General features: G+C 54.3%; 1 protein-coding gene across 9 annotated transcripts; it reads left to right on the top strand.

Moving 5' to 3' along the window:
- On the top strand, positions 1 to 24,901 carry APEH (acylaminoacyl-peptide hydrolase). 9 transcript variants are annotated; one of them, XM_032792284.2, is made up of 22 exons: positions 1 to 652; positions 1,000 to 1,129; positions 2,193 to 2,319; positions 7,646 to 7,736; positions 8,304 to 8,379; positions 8,609 to 8,760; positions 9,094 to 9,231; positions 9,607 to 9,698; positions 10,145 to 10,185; positions 11,300 to 11,421; positions 11,948 to 12,008; positions 12,389 to 12,486; positions 12,656 to 12,707; positions 12,837 to 12,925; positions 13,440 to 13,578; positions 13,655 to 13,738; positions 15,298 to 15,378; positions 15,915 to 16,003; positions 16,273 to 16,463; positions 16,552 to 16,654; positions 24,119 to 24,225; positions 24,729 to 24,901. In XM_032792284.2, the coding sequence occupies exons 1-22, from the start codon at positions 641 to 643 to the stop codon at positions 24,832 to 24,834; spliced, it is 2,181 nt and encodes a 726-aa protein (XP_032648175.1). In that variant the 5' UTR covers positions 1 to 640; the 3' UTR covers positions 24,835 to 24,901. The 9 variants fall into 9 exon arrangements, 8 of the variants coding, with proteins under 8 accessions (XP_032648175.1, XP_032648179.1, XP_032648181.1 ...); XR_004375331.2 differs by having other exon boundaries at positions 318 to 652; positions 24,076 to 24,225; XM_032792288.2 differs by lacking the exon at positions 13,655 to 13,738 and having other exon boundaries at positions 318 to 652.

The raw sequence follows: 24,901 nt of genomic DNA, 5'->3' as shown, positions 1-24,901 counted from the left end.
CTAGGGCTGGCCCGGACCTGGGGGGTGTTGGGCTCCCAGGGTGTGACCCATCCTGCTGCCAGGGCAGTTTCGCCCGTAGGCTAGGCCAGGAAGGCAGAGACCAGCTGACACTACGGGGGGCAGGCCCGGAGTCGCAGCCCGAAACCCCGAGAGCACGGGAGAACAGTGAGTCGAGCGATCCCCTGCGGGCTCGTCGAGCGGAGAACACGGCGGCGCAAGTAGCTCCCTCCTCGGGGCCGCCCCAACGCCGGAACCCGCCCGCGGCCAGCGCCCCGCCGCGCCTCCAGCTCTACCCCCTCAGCGCCCGGCCCCGCCTCCAGTTCTGCTCCCAGCCACCGCCCCGCACCCGGCCCTGCCTCCAGCGCCTAGCCCACTCCCCCGGCTGGTCTCTGGGCTCCGCAGGGCGACTGCGTCCCGTTCATTGCCACGCCTGGGGCTCGCTCCGCAGCCAGGGACAGCGCACGATCTCGTTGTTGCCGAGTAACGGGAGCGCAACTGGACGGTGGCCGCAAGGGAACACGCCCGACCCTGCCCGCGCAGCGCTTTTGGGGCGGGGCCGGACCCTGGCCAGTGGAGGCCACGCCCCCCGGTCCGGAAGTGTCGCGTCAGGACCCCCAGCGCCCGGACTAGCGTCAGCGACATGGAGTCACCGGTGAGGGCCTGGGTCCGCCGCCTTCCCACAGTGCCCCGCAGGAAGGGCCTTGATTGGCAGGCCAGGCGGGGGGAGAGGGGGACGCAGGGACTGGGGGCGAAAGCTCCACCCACCCGCCGTGTTCTCCATGTGACCCCGAGGGCCATGACCTCTTCCTGCGCACACAGATCCCCCCCGGCTCTGTTCTCCGTCCCTGTACCTCCGGCATGCCGAGCTCTGACCCTTGTGCCCAGCGCTCCTTGCCGGCGAACTCCGCATGCGCCCCGCTGCCCTGGTCCTTCCCTGCGCGGTGCCTGGCTCGGCGCCCCCTGCCAACCTCCATATGCTGATGGGCTTTTCCTGCGCAGGTGCTGAGGAGCTCGGAAGAGATAGCAGCGCTGTACCGCGAGCTCAGCCAGTGCCCCTCGCTTTGCAGTGCCTGCGTCGGGCCCGAGGTCACCACTCAGTACGGGGGCAAATACTGCAATGTCTATACAGGTACTGACTCCGCTGCGCCCTGCGCGTTCCAGGGCCCCTCTGTCCCAGTGCGGGGAGGGCTGGGGGCAGAGAGGCCCCAGGAGCAGAGAGCAGCTTCATTGTTCCTAGCTCTGGTTCGGCCTCGCCATGGGAGGCCCCCAGGTCCCTCATCTGTAAGGTGAGGCACTGAGGAGGTGATGGGCTCAGACTATCTGCTTGCCATATGTCAGTCTCAGTAGAAACCACACCAAGACCCCGCTTGGGGCTCTTCACGCGTGTGAAGGAATTTGTGGCAGTTGGGTTCTGTCGGATCAGCACAGCACCCCGCTGGGCTTGGGCTCAGCCCTCCCATCCCTGCAGCTCGCTCCAGCAGAAGCAGTGCATAATGGGATCCTCTGTTGTAGCAGAGAGCTCTGTACTGCCTGTCTGTTACCTGCAGGCCCCTCTCTTACAGTCAGCAGAGACGCTGCAACTCCCTTCTCTTGTCACAGCAGCATCCGGCCCTTGCCTTCCCCAGTTAAGGGTTCTACGGGCTTCTGTGTGGCTTCCCTGGCCTGGCCAGTCCCGCTTCCTGAGTCACTGCTCCTGGCTCTCCAGAATTCTATCTTCTCTCCACTCAGAGACCTGACTGAACCATGGGACCTGCCCATTGCCACATAACTTTGATCCCTTTCTCCAGCTGGAGAGGTGGGAGAAGTGTGCTGGCCCCAGCTCCCTGCAACAGAAGCTAGACTGCGGTCCCCATGTACCAGCTGGGGAGCTGAGGCACAGACAGTGACAGCTGATTTTCAGAGGTGTCCCCCATCCCAGCTGCAAAGCGCTAAGCACACTTGACCATCAAGCCATAAGGGACTGGGCCAGGATCACACAGAGCTAGAGCTGAACACTGATCTCCTGAGCCCTAAGCTGCTGCCTCAAGCCCAGCTTGCGTCCAGGTAGCACAGAGAGCACCAGGAGTGCAGGCAGGCAAGGTAACCTGCTCTGCACACAGGCCATCCCATCTGGTATATTTGCTCTAAGGCCAAAGGAGAGGGGAGCGGTGCCAGCACGGTGCAGGTGACAGCTGACTGCCCTCTCCTTCCAGAGTGGTCTCAGCAGGACCTGGAGAGAGATGAGAGCGTGAAGTTCTGCCGCCAATACCTCATCTTCCATGACAGCCAGGCCATCGTGTATTCTGGCCCCGCGGGCACCTGCAGTGAGATCAAGGGAGAGTGAGTGTCTCTGCCCTGTGCCTTTGCTAGTGCCCACTGTGTGCCCATCGCCATGCCCACAGCTCTGCTAGAGCCTGGCTGGCTGCCCAGTGTGGGCATGGCTGGGCGGGAGGTGGGGGCTGCCCTGCCGTGGGATGGGATGTGGGCAGCTGGGGAAGAGCTTGGGCTGCGTTGACTCCTGCCAGGGGGCTCCAGCAGGAGGGACAGAACCAAAGTGTGGCTCTGCACCTGGCCCCCTGCTCAGAGTGTGGAGGGTGGGATGTCCTGGGGGCCTTATGTGTAGCCATGAATCACCTCTAGCTACCAGACTGCTGGCTGGAGAGGCAGCGTGTTACACTACACTGTCCTGCTCCCTCCCCTGCAGCTGCCCCTCCCCTGTGTCCTTGGGGGGGCTCAAGGCTGAGCTGCCTGCGAAAGACCACTAGCAGAGGGCAGGGCTCTTGGCTGCACCTGCTCCTGCCTCCTGGAGGAGGCATCTGGGCCACCTCAGGCCCCCTGTGCCCACTGCTTCTCCCAACTTTGCAATGGGGAACTCCAGATGACAGGCCTGCTGTCCCTGCCTTTTGCTGCACCTGCTGGGAGCAGCGCTCCATTGTACTGTGTCCTGGTGTGTGTTTAGATGGAATATAGGAGCCAAAGGGTTCATATGACCCAGTCCCTGCCCAACAGTAAACTGTGTTAACCATGGCTTGGGCTTTAGGATCTGGAGACCTCTGCTTGCATAGTTCCAGGGCAAACAGCCCAGCAAACACCCCTTTAACTTTTACTGGACATCTAGGAAGGAAGGGAAACCAGCTGAAGTTTTTGAAATGGAAAGCACTGAGTCAGGCTTTCATTGTAACAAGGCCCCATGTTCCCTTTCCCTTTGGCAGGAGGGGCCTCCCCGTGCCAGACAGTCTTGTAGACAGGGTTATACTGGCAAATAACTGCATTTGGGGAAAAGAGAAGCAGTGAGCTGAGAGGGACTAGGATAACTGCTGCTGCTCAAGTCTGATCCTGTTTGCTAAGAAGACGACAAGCCCAACACACCAAAGGTAGAGCAGAAAAGACAAAAAGAGAGATTCAGCATCTGTCTCTGGGGCTGACGACATTGCAACCTCACTGCTGGAGAAACCCAGGCCCAGCCCATGCGCTGATCAGCCATGCTGATTGCTGGGAAACTTATCCTAGCAAAAGGCGGTTTGGCACAGTGCTTTTAGCAGCCGATCGGTGACGGGCTTACAGTGGTGTTGCAAAATACACCTCTACCTCTATATAACGCTGTCCTCAGGAGCAAAAAAATCTTACCGCGTTATAGATGAAACTGCATTATATTGAACTTGCTTTGATCCGCCAGAGTATGCTGCCCCGCCCCCCTGGAGCACTGCTTTACCACATTATATTCGAATTTGTGTTATATTGGGTCGCGTTATATCAGGCTAGAGGTGTATGTAGGCATGGCTGGCTCAGCCACACTGTTATTAAATAGGAAGAAAACAGAAAATGCTAGGAAAGAGAAAAAAGGTGGGGAGGGCAAAGGCCACATGGGAGAATGAGGGAGGAACAAAGTCTCACGTCCCAGATGGGGGCTGCGATTCAGCCGAAGCCAGCGGAGATGGTGCTGGCCTCTTGGTCCCTCTCTTTGGCCTGGCCTGGTCTGGTCAGGACAGCTCTCAGGAGGAGGAAGAGGAAGGCGAGGTTCCAAGGCAACCCACCCACGATGGTGAAGCTCGCTGCAATGGTTGTCACCACACAGTTGCTGCTCCAGCTAATTTCATAAGAACGGCCATACTGGGTCATACCAAAGGTCCATTTAGCCCAGTATCCTGTCTTCCAACAGTGACCAATGCCAGGTGCCCCAGAGGAAATAAACAGAACAGATAATCATCAAGTGATCCATCCCCTGTCTCCCTTTCCCAACTTCTGGCAAACAGGCTAGGGACACCATCTCTGCCCATCCTGGCATATAGCCATTGATGGACCTATCCTCCATATATTTATCTAGTTCTCTTTTGAACCCTGTTATAATCTTGGCCTTCACAACATCCTCTGGCATGGAGTTCCACAGACTGCGTTGTATGGAAAAAATACTTCCTTTTGTTTGTTTTCAACCTGCTGTCTATTAATTTCATTTGGTGACCCCTAGTTCTTGTGTTATGAGAAGGAATAAATAACACTTGTTTACTTTCTCCACACCAGTCATGATTTTATAGACGTCTATCATATCCCCCCCTTTAGTCCTCTTTTTTCCAAGATGGAAAGTCCCAATCTTATTAATCTGATATGGCAGCCATTCCACCCTCTAATCATTTTTGTTTCTCTTTTCTGAACCTTTTCCAATTCCAGTATATCCTTTTTGAGAACGAGCGACCACATCTGCACACAGTATTCAAGATGTGGGCATACCATTGATTTATATAGAGGCAATATGATATTTTCTGTCTTCTTAATGATTCCCAACATTGTTTACTTTTTTGACTGCCGCTGAACATTGAGTGGATGTTTCAGAAAACTTCAGAAAACTATCCACAGTGACTCCAACATCTTTCTTGAGTGATAACAACTAATTTAGTCCCATCATTTTATATGTATAGTTGGGATTATGTTTTCCAATGTGCATTACTTTGCATTTATCAACATCAAATTTCATCTGTCATTTTAACAACAAGGAGTCCAGTGGCACTTTAAAGACTAACAGATTTATTTGAGCATAAGCTTTTGTGGGCAAAAAACACACTTCTCCATATGCATGGAGTGAAAATTGCAGATACAAGCATAAATATATATTGGCACATGTAGAGAATATATTGGCACATGAAGAGAAGAGAGTTCCTCAGCTCTTGTCCCTTACTGCCCCTCTTCTACTTACGCTACATTGATGACATCTTCATATGGATTCTACCTGGATTTCAACAATTTCCACTCCACCATCAACCTCAGCCTGGACCAGTCCACACAAGAGATCCACTTCTTGGACACTAAAGTGAAAATAAGTGATAGTCACATAAATACCACCCTACACCTTGCATGCCTCCAGCTTCCATCCAAGACACATCACACAATCCATTGTCTACACCCAAGCCCTAAGATACAACCGCATTTGATCCAATCCCTTAGAGAGAGACAAACACCTACAAGATCTCTCAAGCTTTCTTAAAACTACAATACCCACCTGGGGAAGTGAGGAAACAGATTGACAGAGCAAGACGGGTACCCAGAAGTCACCTACTATAGGACAGGCCCAACAAAGAAAATAATAGAACACCACTGGTCATCATGTACAGCCCCCAGCTAAGACCTCTCCAGCGCATCATCAACGATCTACAACCTGACCTGGAAAATGATCCTCCACTCTCACATGCCTTGGGAGACAGGCCAATCCGTGCTTACAGACAGCCCCCAAACCTGAAGCAAATACTAACTAGCAACTACCCACCACACCACAGAAATGCTAACCCAGGAACCAATCCCTGTAAGAAACCCCATTGCCTTCTCTGTCCCCATATCTACTCTAGCGACGCCATCATAGGGCCCAACCATACCAGCCACACCATCAGGGGCTCATTCACCTACATATCTACTAATGTGATATGTGCCAGCAATGCCCCTCTGCCATGTATATTGGCCAAACCGGACAGTCTTCTACATAATAGAATAAATGGACGCAAATCATATATCAGGAATGATAACATACAAAAGCCAGTAGGAGAACACTTCAGTCTCCCTCAACATTCAATAACAGATCTAAAAGTAGCCATTCTTCAACAAAAAAACTTCAAAAACAGACTTTAAAAAGAAACTGCAGAGCTGCAATTCATTTGCAAACTTAACACCATTAATTTGGGCTTGAAAGGGACTGGGAGTGGCTGGCTCATTACAAAAGCAGTTTTCCCTCTCTTGGTAACTCCCTCATCATTTATTGGGAGTGGACTACATGCACCCTGACTGAATTGGCCTTGAACACTGGTTCCCCACTTGTAAGGTAACTCCCTTCTCTTCATGTGCCAATGTATATTTATGCCTGTATCTGCAATTTTCACTCCATGCATCTGAAGTGGGTTTTTTTACCCACAAAAGCTTATGCCCAAATAAATCTGTTAGTCTTTAAGGTGCCACTGGACTCTTCATTGTTTTGTAGATACATGGTACCACTCTGATACTATTTGCCATTTTGTTGCCCAGTCACCCAGTTCAGCAAGATCCTTTCGTAGCTCTTCATAGTCTGCCTGGGACTTAACCAGCTTGAGTAGTTTTGTATCATCTGCAAATTTTGCCACCTCACTCTTTGCCCCTTTCCCCAGATCATTTATGAATATGTTGAATAGCACTGGAGCCAGTACAGACCCCTGGGGGATACCACTGTTTATCTCTTTCCATTCTGAAAACTGACCATTTATTCCTACCCTTTGCTTTCCTATCTTTTAACCAGTTACCAGTCCATGAGAGGGCTTTCCCTCTTATCCCATGACTTCTTACTTTGCTTAATAGCCTTTGGTGAGGGATCTTGTCAAAGGCTTTCTGAAAATCTAAATACACTATATCCATTGGCTCCCCCTTGTCCTTGTGCTTGTTGACTCCCTCAAAGAATTCTAGTAGATTGGTGACACATGATTTCTCTTTACAAAAAACATGTTGACTATTCCCCAACAGATTACATTCAACCAGTTTACCCGGTACTGAGGTCAGGCTTACTGGCCTGTAATTGCCAGGGTCACCTCTGGAGCCGATTTTAAAAATTGCCATCACATTAGCTATTCTCCAGTCATGTGGTACAGATTCTGGTTTAAATGATACAGTTAGTAGTCCGGCAATTTCACATTTGAGTTCCTTCAGAACTCTTGGGTAAATATCATCTGGTCCTGGTATTTAGTTTATCAGTTTGTTCTGGAACTCTGACACCTCATTTTCCCCCCAAGTCTGTTTGTTTTCCAGCCTCCAAAGGCAGAGGGGTAGAATAGCCCTTTGACCACCAGTTAGGCCAAATTTCCAACACCAGGTTTGGTCCACTGATTTCTGGTCCCCTCCTCCTCATAGTTACCAGGTGTGACCAGAACACCCAGTCCTTTGGGGACTTTCGTACATATTTTCTTGCACCATTTTGGATGACAGGTCACTGTGATAGCTTGGGAACGTTCACTCTCCTGCTCGACTGAGCTCACAGTCAGGGTCAATTGCAGGCCAAATTATCACAACAAGCTTCAGCTCCACCCCTCCCAGCACCCCTGTGGGGGTGGGTTAGCACATGTTGGTCTAGGATCCTGTGGACTTCCTGAGTCCTGGCTGTGTGTCTCCTGTCCCCAAGCCACACCATGCCCCCAGGCCCACTCCAGCTTGTCTTCCCCTGCAGGCTGCTGAGCAGGGAGTCTCCCAGTGGGGCACTTAAGGCCGTTTTGCGGAAAGCCAGCCCTGGCAAAGGCGAGGAGAAGCAGTTCCTTGAGGTGAGTCAATAGGAGGCTGGAGTTGCTGGTGCTGTGGGAAAAGCCCTGGGCAGAGTGAGGGCAGCCCTCGCATCCTTGCTGTCTGGGGCTGAGGTCCCTCCCTGGCCTGATCATGCTCGGGACTCAAGGAAGAAGTCAGCCCCTGCTGCTGACGGCCCCTCCTCAGGCCTGGCTTTGGAGTAGAGGGATCCCTTCTCTGTAGTTCCAACAGGCCACTGGGCTGGGAATTCCTGTGGCTCTCCCCTCAGCATTTACCAGGCACTGCTCATGGCACACTGGGGCCCTGCCAGCAGACCTGATCCTCGTGGGATCCCAGGCTGGTGTGGAGCAGGATGGACAGAGCCGTGGCCAGTCCACTCCTTTCCTTCGTGGATGGAGCAAGCCAGTTCAAGGTGGGCCCTGGTCCCCACTCTGCAGCCAGGCAAACTGCCACCCCAGCTGGCAGCTGTTGCCAGCAATACCTAGCACAGCTGCCTGTTCCCCCTGCCCTGTGCTGCCATTCCCCTGCCATCTGCTCTGTGACCCCACAGTCCTGGGGCCTGGCCCCTGATGTCTTTGTTCCCCCAGATCTGGGATCAGAATCGCAAGGTGAAGAGCATCAACCTGACGGTGCTGGAGAAGCATGGCAATGTCTATGAGGATGGTGAGGCTGGGTCCCCACGGATTCGCCTTCTCCCTGAATTGGGGGAGGGGTTGGGGCTGTGGCGTGGGGCAGGATGGAGGATGGCTGGCCAGGCGTGGGGAGGGCGGTGAAGGAGGCCCCACAGCCATCTAGCTGGGCATTGGGGGGGGGTGGCGAAGGGAGTCCCCAGGGCCCATGGTGGGGGCACTGGGCTGTGCCACCCCACAGGGTCTGACCAGCACTTCCCCAGATCAGTTTGGCTGCTTGTCCTGGTCACACTCGGAGACTCACCTGCTTTATGTGGCCGAGAGGAAACGGCCCAAGGCCGAGTCCTTCTTCCAGAGCAGAGACCCGGAGCTGAGCAGCGGCTGTGCTGATGAGAGACGCGACACGGCTGTCAAGGTGTGTGGGGCGCAGCTGGAGGTCCCAAGTTGGAGCTGTGGGTGGGCCACTCACCGCACCTCCGCAACCTGCTGGAAATCCAGGCATGGTGCTAGGGACCTGAGCAGGGATTCAGAGCAATTCCTGACTCTGCCACTGAGTGCTGTGCCCTGCTTCCCTTGGGGATGCTGGGCCTGTGGGGCAGGGGATGGCTGTCCTGTGGACAATGGCAATGCAATTAGAGCCAGATCGGCCCTGGGTCCGAGGCACAGGGGTGTCATGCCCCAGAAAGCAGGAGGGCTGGAGGTCAGGGGGTCCCCCAGGGGAGGGGACACTCATGGCTCTGTGTTCCAGGGGGAGCAGTTCGTGTACCACGACGACTGGGGCGAGGCACTGGTGGGCAAGAGCATCCCGGCCCTATGCGTGCTGGACATGGAGAGTGGCAATGTCTCGGTGCTGGAGGGTATCCCGGAGCACATCTCCCCTGGGCAGGTCAGCGTGGGGAGCCAGGCACTGGCAGTGCCTGACTGGCACCTGCCAGCTGCCCAAAGCAGCCCCCAAACATCTCTCTGTCTGTTCCCTCATGCCAGCTCCCCCTGCCAGCACCCATAGGTCACCCAGTTTACATGAGGAGTTGATGTGCTTCACCAGGGGAATCTGCCCCCCAGGACGCCAATCAGCAGGGCAGGGCCATGCTTTGGTTCTCCGGAGGCACCACTCATGGCTTCATTCCCTTAAACAGAGTGGGAGAGTTTCTAGCTGCTCTTGGGCCACCTCTGACACATTTTCCCCCGCCACCAGATTCTCCCCACACCTTCTCTTTCCCCACCCCTCTTGCTCATTGGGGCTCTCCTATTTTGCCTGCAGGCTTTCTGGTCCCCTGGTGACACGGGTGTGGTATTCATAGGCTGGTGGCATGAGCCCTTCCGCCTGGGCCTGCGGCACTGCACTAACCGCAGGTGAGTGCCCTGTGCTGCTGCCAGATGCCCCTGCCTGAGCAACCGGCGCGGGGGAGAGAAGCCTCCCCATGTCCAGATGCAGAGCCGTATCCATGTAGCTTAGGCCAGTGAGACCTCTCAGAAAAATGCCCTTTGAGGCGCCTGCTGGCTGGGGCTGCTCTGCCAGGTCAGAGGGCCAGACTGGGGCTGACCCAGCCCTGCTCCGAGAGCTGGCCCCAGCTTGTGGGCATCTGCTGCAGTCACCTCTGAAAGAGGCCACTGCAAAGGGGGGAGCTGCGGGGGGCTGGGGCTGCCGAACTCAGCCTGGGGAGCCTCAGCTTGGATCTGCCAGCTGGGAGCAGTGGCAGGAGTGGGAGCTGGGCTGGCTACTCCCATCGGGTGTAGGGCAAGAGGGTTGGGCAGCTGAGGAACCCATGCAGTGACGGCCGCGCTGCTCTGGTTCCCAGGTCAGCGCTGTTCTATATGGACTTGACGGGAGCAAGGTGTGGTGAGTCGCTGCTGCTGCTTTCTGAGCCAATATCCTCCCCGCGTGCCCCCCCCCCACTCTGCCCATGGTCCCCACTGTGCCCATGTGCCCCCTGCGCACATGCCCCCATCCTGACGACACCCTACCCACATGCCCCCTGTCCTGTCTGCAGTCCATGTTCTGCCCATGTACCCCCATCTAGCCTGCGTGCCGCCCTTGTGCCCCCCGCTCTACCTGTGGGTCCCCACCCTGCCCAAGTGCCCCTGTCCTATCTGTGTGCCCCCTGCCCGCAGTCCCCACTCTTCCTACATGCCCCCGTCCTCCCGCTGCCCGGCCTGCGATCCCCTGCCCTGCCAGTGTGTCCCCTGCCCTGCCCGCGGTTCCCGTTCTGCCCTGCCTGTGCCCTTCCTGTGGGCCCCTGCCTGCCTCCCTGCCTGCGCGCCCCCTGCCTATGATCCCCTCTCTGCCCATGTGCCCCCTGCCCTGCCTTCGTCCCCTCATCCTGGCTGCGCCTTGCCCACATGCCCCCTGCTCTGCCCACATGCCCCCTGCCCTGCCCACGTTGCCCCATCCTGCCTGTGCCCTGCCCTGCCCTCATGTCCCCGTCCTGCCTGCGTCCTGCTCGTGTACTCCCCATTCTCCACCATGCCCGTGTGCCCCCTGCCCAGTCCTTGCTCTGCCCACATACTCTGTCCTGCCTGCGTTCCCTGCCTGTGGTCCTCGTTTTGCCCACATGTCCCCTTCCTCCCTGTACCCTGCCCATGTACCCCCAGGTGTGTCCATGCCCTGCCCTGCCTGTGTTCTCCCCCTGCCCTTTCAGTCCCCACTCTGGCCATGTGCCCCCATTCTGCCTGCACCCTGCCTGCGTGCCCCCTGCCTGTTTTACCCGCTCTGCTCACGTGCCCTGTCCTGCCCGTGCCTGGCCCATATGCCCCCGACCCTGTGTGCTCCCCGCTCTACATGCTGCAATGCCCCCGTCCAGCCTGACGCCTGCCCGTGTGCCCCCATCCAGCCCGAGGCCTGCCCTGCCCAACCCCTACCCTGCCTCACCCTGCCCACCTGTCCATCCTCTGCCCTACCTGCCCCCATCCTGCCTGTGCCCACACTCCTCTCCTGGCCTTCCATCCCACTGCAGAGCTGCTGTCAGATGACACCAAAGCCGTGTGGTCCCCACGCCTGAGCCCTGACCAGTGCCGCATCGTGTACCTAGAGAATGGCGTACTCGGGCCCCACCAGCAGTGCAGCCGCCTCCGCATGGTGAGTGGGTCCCGCCAGGCTGGGGAGTCAGTACCAGGGGTTGGGCATCAGGCTCTTTGCCACCCAGCCAAGGCTGTGTGGGCCATGTCCGCCAGTGGCACTTCCTGCTGGGAACCAGTGATCGGTCACATTGCGTAGGCTGGGTGCTTGGGCTTCTCCAATGCTGCCATAGCCAAGTGTCTGTGCCCATGGCGGCACAATGAGAACCATCTTCCCTGGGCATGTCACCCTGATACATGGACCTGGCTCTTCTCATTCTGCTGGTGCCCCCTGCTCCCCACGGGGTCGCACGTATTGCCCCAAGTAAGGCACCAGATAGTGCCCGTCGCACAGTGCTGCTGCTCCCTCAGGTGCCCAGGCGGAGCTGGGAGAGGCCTGCTGGAGTCTAGCTAACCCAGGGCAGGCTCCCCTGTGTGCTGGGCCTCCCCATGAGCAGCCACCAGCCCTGCCCTGGATCCCCCAGAAAGGAGGGGGCAGCCTTGCAGAACACAGCCCCATGCTGAGTGCCCCCGGCCATCTCTTGCAGTATGACTGGTACACGAAGGTCACCTCCACCGTGCTGGATGTCGTGCCCCGGCACAGCCAGGGTGAGTAGCCAGCCAGGTTCACTGGGGATGAGGGAGGAGCTGTGCAGTGGGATGATGAAGCAGGCTGGGCACCCAGGGACTGGCGCTCTCCCCATGTGAAAGTTAGCATGCGGCACTGTCTGCTCAGGAGGGGCCAGGGCTGCTGGGACCAGGAGGGGCTGTAGGGTGGGAGTGAGGGGCACCAGCAGGGTTGAGGGGGTGGGGGGCTGTGGGTTGGGACTGAGGGGCACTGGCAGAGCTGTGGGGGCAGGGAGCTGAACAGGAGCTGCGTGGGAAGCTTGGTTCCCTGTTGCTAGCCATTGGTGCGTGTGCTCTGTGCTGTGTCAGCCTGGCTGGTATGCAGAAGACAGCACGCTGAGCCTGGGGTCCTCTCCTTGCAGGAACGTTCACAGGGATCTATTGTCCGGCACTGCCGGGCCTGTGCTGGGCAGCCGATAGCCAGAGGGTCATCCTGGACACCGCTCAGCGCAGCCGACAGGTACTGGGGTGGGGAACTAGGGCAGGGCAGCCCCACAGCTATGCTGCCTGCAGGCATACGCAGAGCCCGGGGCCTAGGCCAGCCCTGAGCAGAGAGGCTGGGGGTGTGCTGGGCCCTCCCTGGCTCTGGCTTGGCCCCAGCTCTGACAAAGCTCTTGGTGTCACTCTAGGAGTTGCTTGTGGTGGAGATGCTGAGTGGCAACGTGACCTCCCTGACGACGGGTAAGTACCCAGCAGCCTGCTCTGCTTGCGCTGTCCCTGGCTGCCCAGTGGGAGGGGCTGGGAGCCCTGCTGCCCGCAGACTCCTCCAGTGAGCTCCAGACCATGACCTAAACATCTGTCCCTCTGCAGGTGCCCCCCTGGGCAGCTGGTCTCTCCTCACCATTGACCGGGATCTCCTGGTGGCCAGGTTCTCAACCCCCAGCTGCCCCCCCACATTGGTAAGGGGGAATGGGCTGAAGTGGGAGGCTGTGCTATGACCTATCACCCCACATGTAGACTCAGGAATAAAAATTTACTGGCTGCATCCACACCACACGCCAGCCAGCATGCCAAAGCATCTCCCGGCTCAGGTGCTGGGCTAGCAGGGAGCAGTGGGGCAGGAGTGAGGGACAATAGCAGAGCTAGGAGGTGGAGTCCAAGACTAGGCTAGCAGGGGACAGTGGGACAGGAGTGAGGGGCACCAGCAGAGCTGGAGGGTGGAGCCCAAGGCTGGGGTAGCAGGGGGCTGCAGTCACTGGCGCTGCATGCAGGCTGCTTACTCATTCAATGCTGTCAGTCTTTCCTTGTCAACTCCCCTTGCCAGCTGCAGCCATTTCCTCCCCATATGCTGCCAGAAGATGTCTGCAAAGGCCCCCCCGAGCTCCTGCCTACCCACCCCCTCACCCGGCAGAGTCATGTCCCCACTTCCTGAGCATGCTACGCCTACCACTGATGAGCTCTTTCCCCCGGCAGAAGGTGGCCTTCCTCCCCAGGGCTGGGCAGGAGGCCCAGGTGCACTGGGTGTGTCTGGAAGACGTGACCCCCATCCCAGAGATCAGCTGGACGATCCGGACCCTGCAGCCCCCACCCGACCAGGAGAACCCGAAGTACAGTGAGTGCCGTCGGGGGTCATGGGCTAGGCCCTGGAGGGCTGGCTCCAGCGCTGACATCACACTCTTCCTTTGCAGAGGCTATCGATTTCGAAGCCATCCTGCTACAGCCCAGCAAGGGGCTAGGGCCGAGGAAGCTGCCCCTGGTGGTCATGCCCCATGGTGAGACCCTTGCCCAGTGTGCTCCTTCCCCACCCCAAGACCCCTGCCTTCCCCAGCTGTGTAGATCTGATTAGGCCTAATTTTGAAGCTTAATTTTGAGTGTTGTGCTGTCAGATCTGGCTCTCCTCAACCCGCGTCAGTGCTGCCACCTTGCTCTGGGGGGGTCCTCATGCCCGCCCATCGGCAGCTGTTCCCCCCCTACCGTGGGGCCAGCTGTCCTCCTGTGCCATAGGTTGTCACAATGGCTGCTGGCCACTGCCCCTTCACTGGATGCTGATTGGCCAGCACATTTCCTCCCCCCGCCCGCCATGGCAGGGGGAGGGGAGCAGCCCCAACCCAACCAGTGCCAGTTGCTGACAGGCGGGTCCCTCTGGATTGGGGAGAGGGGTGGGCAAGGTTCTGCCCTGATGGTTGTGTCCATGGACAGTCCTTCCCTAGGCAGCTTGCACCGGTCCCTAGGAGGATGGCAGGCAGTTGGGCCAGATCTGAGTGAAGCACTGCAGCCTGGCGTATGGGGGGTGGCAGCCCTGCTCGGCTTTGGCACCTGCCATCAATAGTGCAGGGAGCCACGTGCCTGCTGGCCCAGGCCAGGATCCCACCCTCAGCACAGCTGGTGTCATCACAGTGGGCCGCCAGCACCCTCTGGGCCAAGCCTGGAGCAAGGTCGGGGGGGATACAGAGCTCAGGAGAGGTGGGACTGAGAACTGTCCCCTGGCTGCATGCAGGGCAGAGCCCACCCAGCCCCACAAGGCGTGCAGCCACCCAATGGTCCTGGTCCCCCAAACCTTCAGCCCCACGTGGAGCGCAGCCACCCCACGGTCCTAGGCCCCCAAACCTCTCAGCCCCATGCGGAGCACAGCCACCCCACAGGCCTGGGCCCTTCCCAACCCCCCAGCCCAATGGAGAGCACTGCCTCCTCACCAGCCTGGTCTCTCAGACCCCCGCAGACCCACGGGGAGCACAGCCACCCCACAGGCCTGGCCCCCTGACCTCTCAGCCCCACGAGGAACACAGCCACTCCATAGGCCTGGGCCCTCCCCAACCCCCCCAGCCCCACGAGGAGTGCAGCCACCCCCTGGACCTGGGTCCCCAAACTGAGCCCCACAGGGAGCGCAGCCACCCCACAAACCTGAGCCCCCCGACCCCACAGCCCCTTCCCTCTTCTTTTACTCTCTTCTCCCCATAGTAATTGTTTTGGAGAGTTGGGGGACCTCAGTTTCCAGTTTTGCCCTGGTCCCCAGAGCTCTGTTGCCCTGTTGAGCATGTCTTGTCCCCAGTTCCCAGACAGCCCCTAGTGCCAACGGTGTCATTCATTTGCCATTCAGGGAGTGAGCGGTGCCAGCAGACACCCCCCCGGTCCATGTTCCCCTGAAAGCCTCCTGTTCAAGGCAGTCGTGTTGGGGGAGCCTAGCAGCATGACCACTTTGCTCACTCAGCTCTTTCCCCCTCCCTGCCAGACACCATGTCCAAACAACTACACTACACACTGCCTTCGACCTTCTTCCCTCTGGGCTCTGTCCCATGCTCCAGCCCCTCACTCCTCTGCCCTCACCTTGCAGGAGGCCCACACTCTGTCTTCACGGCCAGCTGGATGCTGTACCCTGCAGCGCTCTGCAGGATCGGCTTCGCCGTGCTCCTGGGTGAGTCCTGCTGGAGCCACAGGGGGCAGGCATGATGCAGCCAAGGCCTGGTGAAGTGGTGGCTGTGGGCTCCCTAGGTATGGCCGTGCTCGGCCCCTGCCAGTTCCCTGGCCACTGAACCCTGGGGAGGAATTGCTGGGCCAAGGTTGGAGCCCTGGTGCCCTGGAACCCCCTGGAGAGGGCTCAGGGAACAGCTGGGCCATGGCACAGGGAGGCTGAGCTCCTAGAATGCAGCACCAACATGGGGATGGCCATTCAGGGCAGCGCCCCGGGCACCATCAACATCCCTGGGGCAGCCGACAGGAGGGTGCAGTGCCCTGCCCAGCCCAGCCCCACCGCACTTGGCTGCTGCCCTCTCTCCCTGCGTCACAGGCCTGCAAGTCCCCCTTGGCAAGGGGTGGGGTTTCCTGGCGGGCACCCTGCTCCCCGAGCTTGGCTGGGGGCTGGCTGTGGCAAGCCAGCCCTGTACCTTCATGAACCCGTGCTGCAGGGGGACTGGAAGGGGCTCTCCCGTCACACTGAACTCTCTCCCACAGTGAATTACCGTGGTTCGCTGGGCTTTGGCCAGGATAGCATTGCCTCCCTGCCCGGTCATGTGGGCTGCCAGGATGTCAAAGACGTGCAGGTAGTGGTTGCCCCCCAACCTCCTCCACAGGAGTGGGACAGTGTGTGACCCACAGCCAGGGGACCAGACTGTTCCCTCTGGGCATCTCCCGCCCAGAAACTTAGTAGTGGGAGGTGGGCTCAGCCAGCCTGTCAGGTCCTGGCCCCATCTAAGCGCTTCCCCTCTGCCACCTCCCTGCCCACTCTGGGTGCCCCCTTCCAGGCCTGACTTCCTCCTCCCTGAGACAGCCCTGTCTGCCCCATGGCACTGCCCATCTCATTCCATTGCAGTACTGCGTGGAGCAGGTGCTGCAGGAGGAGCCCCTAGACTCAGCGCGGGTGGCACTAGTGGGTGGCTCACATGGGGGCTTCCTTGCTTGCCACCTCATCGGCCAGTACCCAGAGACTTACCAGGCCTGTGTGGCAAGGAACCCAGTCGTCAACATGGCCTCCATGATCAGCGGCACCGACATCCCGGACTGGTGAGTGCCTGGGGCCGAGACCTTCCCCACCCCCTGCACCAGGCGCAGCCTGGGTCCCGTCCTGAGCTGGGCTCTGTTGTCTCTGCAGGTGTCTGACTGAGACCGGCTTCCCCTATGCACCCAACACCCTCCCGGATGCATCCCACTGGGCAGAGATGCTCCACAAGTCACCCATGCAATACATCGCCCAGGTATGGAGCCCCACCACTGCTCAGAGACTCTGTATCCCCCCGTGATGGCTTCCCTGGGATGCAGTCTAGAGCTGGGGTACTACTGACCCCTCTGTCTTACCAAGCTGGGTTCCCTCTCACACTGTTATGCTGTGACAAACTGCAAACCTCTCCAGGTACTGCACACACACAGCCATCCACAGGCAGGGACACACCCAGCTGAGTTACATGAATGCTTTTGACAGACACTGATAATCCAACAACAGAGAGTCTCCAACCAATTCCCCCCAGCTCCCCAGCCTAGGACCCCAGGGCTGTACTGTCTTGCCCTGGTCAGAAGCCTGACCAGTGTAAATTCATTACTCAGTCTGCCACTTCTAGCAAGGAAAGTGGACATGCACCAGCCCTTGCAACCTGAGCAGATTTCCCAAGCACTTCAACCAAAATGCACTGTTTTAGGTAAAATATAAAACAGATTTATTAACTACAGAAATATAGATTTTAAGTGATTCTAAGTAGCAGGAGTAGAGATCAAAGTTGGTTACCTAGGAAACAAAAGTAAAATCACAATCTGAGTTCTATAAACTAGACAGGATTTGAATCAAGTGGTGTCTCACCCAGACAGATTTAAATGTTTATTAGAACATATTAAAGAAAGGTGATACAAAGAGTTTGATGTGTCAGTCGTTGGTCAGCGGGGGAAACATACAGAGCATGGGGGGACGCTGGCAACTGGTTACGGTTCAGCATATAGTACACACAGCCTGTAATGTCCCCAATGCGGGGTGTACGGTGGTTGGGGTCAAGATATAGTAGGGGGGCAGTGAGGGTACATCGCTCATAGAGTGGGCTACACACAGTCATGGGTATGAGTAAGCGGGCCGGGTAATGGGGACAGGGTGACCCTCACGTGGTGGGATCCAGATTGGTAAGTTCAGGACTCAGGGGATATGGTTTCGTAGGGGGGTTGTAAGGGTTTCCCACTTCCCCCCGTGGGTGCGTGGAGCCACATCGGCTCACTCCTGGTATTGGCGGTGGCCGGTGATGTGTTCGATGTAAATGTCTCTAGACCACCGGATAGTGTCCGAGACCATCAGGCGTCTCATGAGTCGCGCATATATAAGCAGGTTACAGAACTTCTGTACACAGGCTGGGACTCCTTCAGCCTGTGACCACCTCCCCAGTTCAGTCTTTGTTCTCCAGATGTGTTTCCAAGTGTTGATTTGTGGGGGGAGAGAGGGCAAGCGATGATGTCACTTCCCCCTTTTATATCTTCTTCCAGCTTGCTGGAAAGATCCTTTGCTATGATATGGGTCAAGCAGTCTCCATTATCTACATGCTATCTCTGAGAGGTATCCGTTGTATCCATTGTATACTGGAATTGTCCTTGGGAGTGTGGATTCCTTTAATGGGCCATCAGCAGTGTCTGGCTGTTCCATTATGGCACCTGAAAGGCTGGGTGTGGGTATTCCCAAGCTCACAACATATTTCAGTGACACACACATTTCAAAACTTCATAACTCCACATACAATCATGGGGTACTTTGACTTCTATATTTGGGTGGGTGGCTTCAGTCAAGATAACAGGGCCACGCATGGGGGGAGCAAATTCTGTGCCAGCTCACAAGGGTGCTATTTCAGATTTTTTGGGGACGGGGGAATAACTTAAGTAACTGAAAATTCTAGGGTGGTTTGGTTTGGTTTGGTTTGGTTTGGCAGATAATTTAGAAATCATCTGATAGGAGCACTGTAACTAATTCCTATATCAAGAAAGAAAATTAATAAATATTAGACCCATTCAGCTCTAATACTAACATGTTCTGACATCTTGTGGCAGGTCACTTAAGGGACACTGGGTAGGTTTATATAATTGTATATATATTGTAATGTATATTCTTACTCAGATACTCTTGCTAACGTCAGAAGGGACAATCGTGGTCATCTAGTCTGACCTCCTGCACATTGCAGGCCATAGAACCTCACCCACTCACTCCTGTAATAGACTCATAACCACTGACTGAGATACTGAAATCCTCAAATCATGATTTAAAGACTTCATTATAGAGAATCCACCATTTACACTTATTTAAACCTGCAAGTGATCCATGCTGCAGAGGAAGGTGAAAAAAACCCCAAGGTCTCTGCCAATCTGTCCCAGGGAAAAATTCCTTCCCAACCATTAATATAATGATCAGTTAGACCAGAGGTCGGCAACTCTTCACAAGTGGTGTGCCAAGTCTTCATTTTTTCACTCTAATTTAAGGTTTCACGTGCCAGAAATACATTTTAATGTTTTTAGAAGGTCTCTTTCTATAGCTCTTGTAATAACTAAACTATTGTTGCATGTAAAGTAAATAAGGTTTTTAAAATGTTTTTAAGAAGATTCATTTAAAATGAAATTAAAATGCAGAGCCCCCTGGACTGGTGGCCAGGACCTGGGCAGTGTGAGTGCCACTGAAAATCAGCTTGCGTGCCGCCTTCGGCGCACTTGCCATAGGTTGCCTACCCCTGAGTTAGACTCTGAGCATGTGGGCAACCCCCATCCAGGCAGATACCTGGGAGATAATTCTCTGTAGAAACTCAGAGCCCTCCCTGTCTAGTGTCCTATCTCTAGCCGTTGGGGATTTTTGCTACAGGCAGTCGCTGATGGACCACAGATTATTTTAGGCAGTCCTGTCCTACCATCCCCTCCATAAACGTATCAAGCTCAGTTTTGAAGCCAGTTAGGTTTTTTTGCCCCCACTGCTCCCCTTGGGAGTCTGCTCCAGAACTTTACTCCTCTGATGGTTAGAAACCTTTGCCTAATTTCAAGCCTAAACATGTTAATGACCAGTTTATATCTATTTGTTCTGGGGTCCACATTGGTGCTTAACTTAAATAACTCCTCTCCCTCCCTGGTATTTATCCCTCTGAGGTATTTAGAGAGAGCAATCATATCTCCACTCAGCCATCTATTGATTAGGCTAAACAAGCCAAGCTCGTGAGTGAGTCTCCTTTCATAAGGTAAGTTTTCCTAAGATCCTCCTAGTGGACCTTCTCTGCACCTGGTCCAGTTTGAATTCATCCTTCTTAAACACGGGCAACCAGAATTGCACACACTGTTCCAAATGAGCTCTCACCAGTGCCTTGTATAATGTCACTAACACTTCCCTGTCTCTACTGGAAATACATCACCTGAAGCACCCCAGGACCGCATTACCCTCTTTCACAGCAGCATCACTTTGGCAGCTCATAGTCATCTTGTGATCAACAACTACACCTGGCTCTTTCTCCTCCTCTGTCACTTCCAAATGATAAATCCCCAGCTTACAGCAAAAATTCTTGTTAGTCCCTAAATGCATGACTTTCACTTTGCACTATTAAATATTATCCCATTTCTATTACTTCAGTTTACAAGGTTATCCAGATCTTGTATGATATTCTGCTCATCCTCCGTATTGGCAATACCTCCTAGCTTTGTGTCATCCACAAATTTTGTTAGCACACACCCACTTTGTATACCAAGGTCAGTAATAAAAATGTTAAATAAGTTTGGTCCCAAGACTGATACCTGAGGAACTCCTCTAGTAACTTCCCTCTAGCCTGACCCAGTTCACCTTTCAGTATGACCTGTTGCAGTCTCCCCTTTAACTACTTACAATTATCCACCTTTTAGTTCTCATATTAATCCCCATCTTCTCCAGTTTAACTAATAATGTCTCATGAAGAACTGTATCAGATGCCTTCAGTAGATTAGATCTACTGCATTTCCTTTGTCTAAAAAATCAGTTCATTGGCCAAACCGGACAGTCTCTATGCAAAAGAATAAATGGACACAAAATCAGACGTCAAGAATTATAACATTCAAAAACGAGTCAGAGAACACTTCCACTTTACTGGACACTCAATTACAGCCCTAAAAGTCGCAATTCTTCCACAAAAAAACTTCCAAAAACAGACTGCAATGAGAAACTGCAGAACTGGAATTAATTTGCAAACTGGACACCATTAAATGAGGCTTGAATAAAGACTAGGGGTGGATGCATCATTACACAAACTAAAAACCATTTCCCCATGCTAATTTTTCCCATACTGTTACTCATACCTTCTTGTCAACTGTTGGAAATGGGCCATCCTGATTATGACAACAAAAGTTTTTTTTTCTCCTGCTGCTAATACCCCACCTTAATTGATTAGTCTCATTAGAGTGGGTATGGCAACCTCCATTTTTTCATGTGCTTTGTGTGTGTATATATATCTTCCTACTGTATTTCCACTGAGTGTGTCTGATAAAGTGGGTTTTAGCCCACTAAATCTTATGCTCAAATAAATGTGTTAAGTCTCTAAGGTGCCACAAGTACTCCTCATTCTTTTTGCTGATACAGCTACCACTCTGAAATTAGTAATTTTGTACCACCTCTTGAATCCAACAATTGAAACAATTGTAGAAGAATCTACAATTACTTTCTATCATTTAGGCTACTCACTTTTTGCCGTTCACCAAGCTTGGAACAGATCATTTAACTTTAGGAAACATCCTAACAGCCCTTTCTTATCTTAATCACGTATTAAATCATACTGTTTATAACCAAAATTCTGACTCCCTGCCTCGGGGGCCCAAGATGGGAGAAGTCACCTGTCTCCTCTGCAGAGGTCATTATATTGCACATTCAGAGTGCCTTCCTGCCCGAGGCTTGCAGTTTGGAGGTGCAATGCCCCTCCCTGCCCCCCCAAACTCCACCCATGCGTACAGTGATAGCACATACAATCTAACAGGATATTAATGTTTTAAAATGGTATCTTACAAGGCATACTTTCTACAAAACACATCATAATGATATGGCAGTGGAGAATATGGGGTTGCCAGGGTGCTGTTTTGAGCACAATATGTCACACCTCCCCCTTATGTTACTGCAGGAGGGTTAGTCACTGACTCCTGTGGAGGCAGTGGGCCTAAGGTCCTTTTTAGGTTTTGCCTATACAACTCACAAGAGTTGCTAAACATTGCAGTGGTATCCTCATGAGCTCTTGCACATTTCTGTGTATCTTCTCTGGGTTGCTAGAAAACTTTTTTTTTTTTAAGTCTATGCAGCATTGTTAACCATTTTGCTTTTTAAAGTGGTGTTAACTCAAAGACACATATTAGTGTCTTCTAGAGTGTAGGTATCTTGGCATTTAGCCATTGATGTTTCCCCTTCCACACAGCAGACCAGGTTTGTCTACTGTGACAAGTTTGAAGACTGTTTATGGGTATTAGCTGAGAAGCAGCATTATCATATGGCTTCTTAAAACAGGGTGTGTTCTTATTTACCACTTCTAATATGTCCAAGAGCATTTCCCAAAAATTATGCATGTTACATCTTTTCATAGGATTTACCATCAGAACCAAATTCTTTGTCATAAGGTTTACCATTAGCATCAACTCTTTTCACAAAGTTTAACAGTAACACCAAATCTTTCATCACAAGGTGTTTCCAAGTATTTTTTTATCATACCACGCCTTCTGTTTAGATAGTCTAGTTTGTTCAGTACCCATTGTGTCTTCCAACTCCTTCTTGAACCTCAGCATGTGTTCAGTTACTGTTTTTTATTTCCTTTCAGTGTCCGCTTCAGTATAGATTTTCAATCCAATGTCATTTTTGGGGCTTCCTCTCTGGCAGCCTCTACTTTCTTCCCCTTTAAAGCCCTTAGGTGAGCCTCAACTTCCAGCTGTTTTAGTTCCAAAAGTCTCTGACGTTCTTTTTCTGCTGCGTGCAGTTTGTACAGCATCAATTTTGCAACTGCTTCATTCTCACCATCTTTCTGCTTTTCTGTCCCAATTTCCCTTTCCTGAAATAAGCAAACAGAAAATAATAAACCCTCCCTTTGACTGTTCTTAGCCACCACACTTAAAATCTCTATACCAGTGTTTGAAATGCAAATCTCACTCAGAACAACAAACTCTGCATTTCACCCTGCTCGCTGTGACCGGTTCCCCAGGGTGCAACCTGGAACTAGGGTACTGCTGAGCCCAGTGTGGCTTACCAACCTGGCCTCTCTCCCCCCACAATTCAACACCTGGAAGTACATCTGGAGGAAAAAGACTGAACTGAGGAGATGGTCCAAGGCTGAAGGAAAGTTCCAGCCTGTGTATGGAAGATCTGTAACCTGCTTGTATTGTCTCTCGAGGTGAGACACCGATTGATTCAAATCCTGTCTAGTTTAGAACTCATATTGCAATTTTACTTATTTACTTAACTACAGAAAACTAGATTTAAGTGATTATAAGCAGTAAGCATACAGATTAAAGTTGATTACCTAAGAAATAAGTTTGAATTTTTTCCTAAAACAGTGCATCTTGGTTGAAGTGCTTGAAAAATCTGCTCAGGTTTAAGGGCTGGTGCTCATCCACTTTAATTTGTAGAAGTATCAGACTGGGCAATGAATTTACACTGGCCAGGCTTCTGACCAGGACAAGACATACAGCTCTGGCAGGGCCGGTGCTACCATTTAGGCGACCTAGGCAATGGCCTAGGGCACCAGAATTTTGGGGGGTGCTATTTTACCGGGGCGGGGCAGCACGCAGGTCTGGGGGACCTACCGCAGTCATTTCGGCGGACGGTCCGCTGCTGGAAAGGCTCCGGTGGAGCTGCCGCAGTCATTTTGGCAGACGGTGCGCTGGTCTAAAGGCTACGGCGGACCTACCGCAGTCATGCCTGTGGCAGGTCCACCGGAACCTTTAGACCAGCGGACCGTCCACCGAAATGACTGCAGCAGCTCCACTGGAGCCTTTCCAGCAGCGGATCGTCCACCGAAATGACTGCAGCAGCTCCACTGGAGCCTTTCCAGCAGCGGACCGCCCGCCGAAATGACTGCGGTAGGTCCACCGGACCCGCGGGGGGCGGCGAAATGGCTGTCCGCCTAGGGCGTCAGATACCCTGGCGCCGCTCCTGAGCTCTGGGGTCCTAGGCTGGGGAGCTGGGGGGAATAGGCTGAAGTCTCTCTATTGTTGGTTCATGAGTGGCTGGCAAAAGCATTCATGTAACTGAGCTGGGTGCGTCCCTGCCCATGAATGGCTGTGTGAGTGCAATAACTGGAGAGGTTTGCAGTTTGTCACAGCAGCAGTGTGAGAGGGAGCCCGGGTTGGTAAGACAGAGGGCTTAGTGGTACCCCAGTTGCACCCTGTTTTAGTTCCAAAAGTCTCTGATGTTCTTTTTCTGTTGCTTTCAGTTTGTGTTGCATCAATTTTGCAACTGCTTCACTCTCACCATCTTTCTGCTTTTCTGTCCCCATTTCCCTTTCCTGAAATAAGCAAACAGAAAATAACAAACTTTAACTGTTCTTAGCCACCACCTAGTTGCACCCCGGGGAACCTGTCCCACCCCACTGTTCTGAAACCCTGTTCAGAGATCCAGACCCTGCCCCTGCCCCACTCTCCCTGGTCAGAGACACACACCCCTCCTCATCTTGGTATGGACCCACAGTGCTGGCTGTGGGACCTAGGTCTCTGCACTGCTCTCCCTACAGGTTCGGGCACCTGTGCTCCTGATGCTGGGAGAAGAGGATAGGCGTGTCCCCCCCAAGCAGGGACTGGAGTACTACCGTGCTCTTAAGGCCAGGGGCATTCCTACCCGGTGAGTCCGTGGGGGGCAGGACATGGGGGTCGGCTGGGGAGAGAGAACTGATTGGTGCAGGGGCCATGGCTGGAGGGGGGCGAGACACAAGCTGGGTGCTCAGGCGCAGTGAGGCCAGTGGGGGCTAGGATCACCAATGGAACAGGCTGGCACCAAGGGAGGGAGCTGGAGTTATATGGGGGAAGCTCCCTGGAGGCTCAGATGGCTGCGAGGAATTGGTAGATCCCACATGGGGGGGCGGTCTCAGTGCAGGAGTCCTGGGGGAGCTGGGGGGGAGGGGTCTCGGTTGCATGCTCGGACAAGCGGGGGCTCCTGGTGTGTGCCCAGGTAGATGGGGGGGTGGTCCTGATGAGTACCTTGACAGGTAGCGATCCCTGGGAAGCTGATGGGGGTTCTGGTGCATACCTGGGCGGGTGGGGGAGGTGGCAGGGGTGCAAGTCTGTGCCCAGGTGTGTGTGTGTGGGGGTTCCTGGTACCTTGCCAAGCCCTTTCCTTCTCCACAGACTGCTGCTGTACCCCAAGAACAGCCATGCGCTCTCTGGCGTAGAGGCTGAGGCCGATGGCTTTATGAACATGGCGCTCTGGCTGCTCCAGCACCTGCAGTCCTGATAGGGGCTGTGCTCCACATCTGCCTGAGCCCTGTAACTTGTTTCCAATAAACCCACGGCTCATCTTT

The sequence above is a fragment of the Chelonoidis abingdonii genome, chromosome 16, assembly GCF_003597395.2.
Source record: "Chelonoidis abingdonii isolate Lonesome George chromosome 16, CheloAbing_2.0, whole genome shotgun sequence".
Lineage (NCBI taxonomy): Eukaryota > Metazoa > Chordata > Testudines > Testudinidae > Chelonoidis > Chelonoidis abingdonii.
Note: the sequence above shows the minus strand (reverse complement) of the source record. Positions and strands in the feature narration are given on the sequence as shown.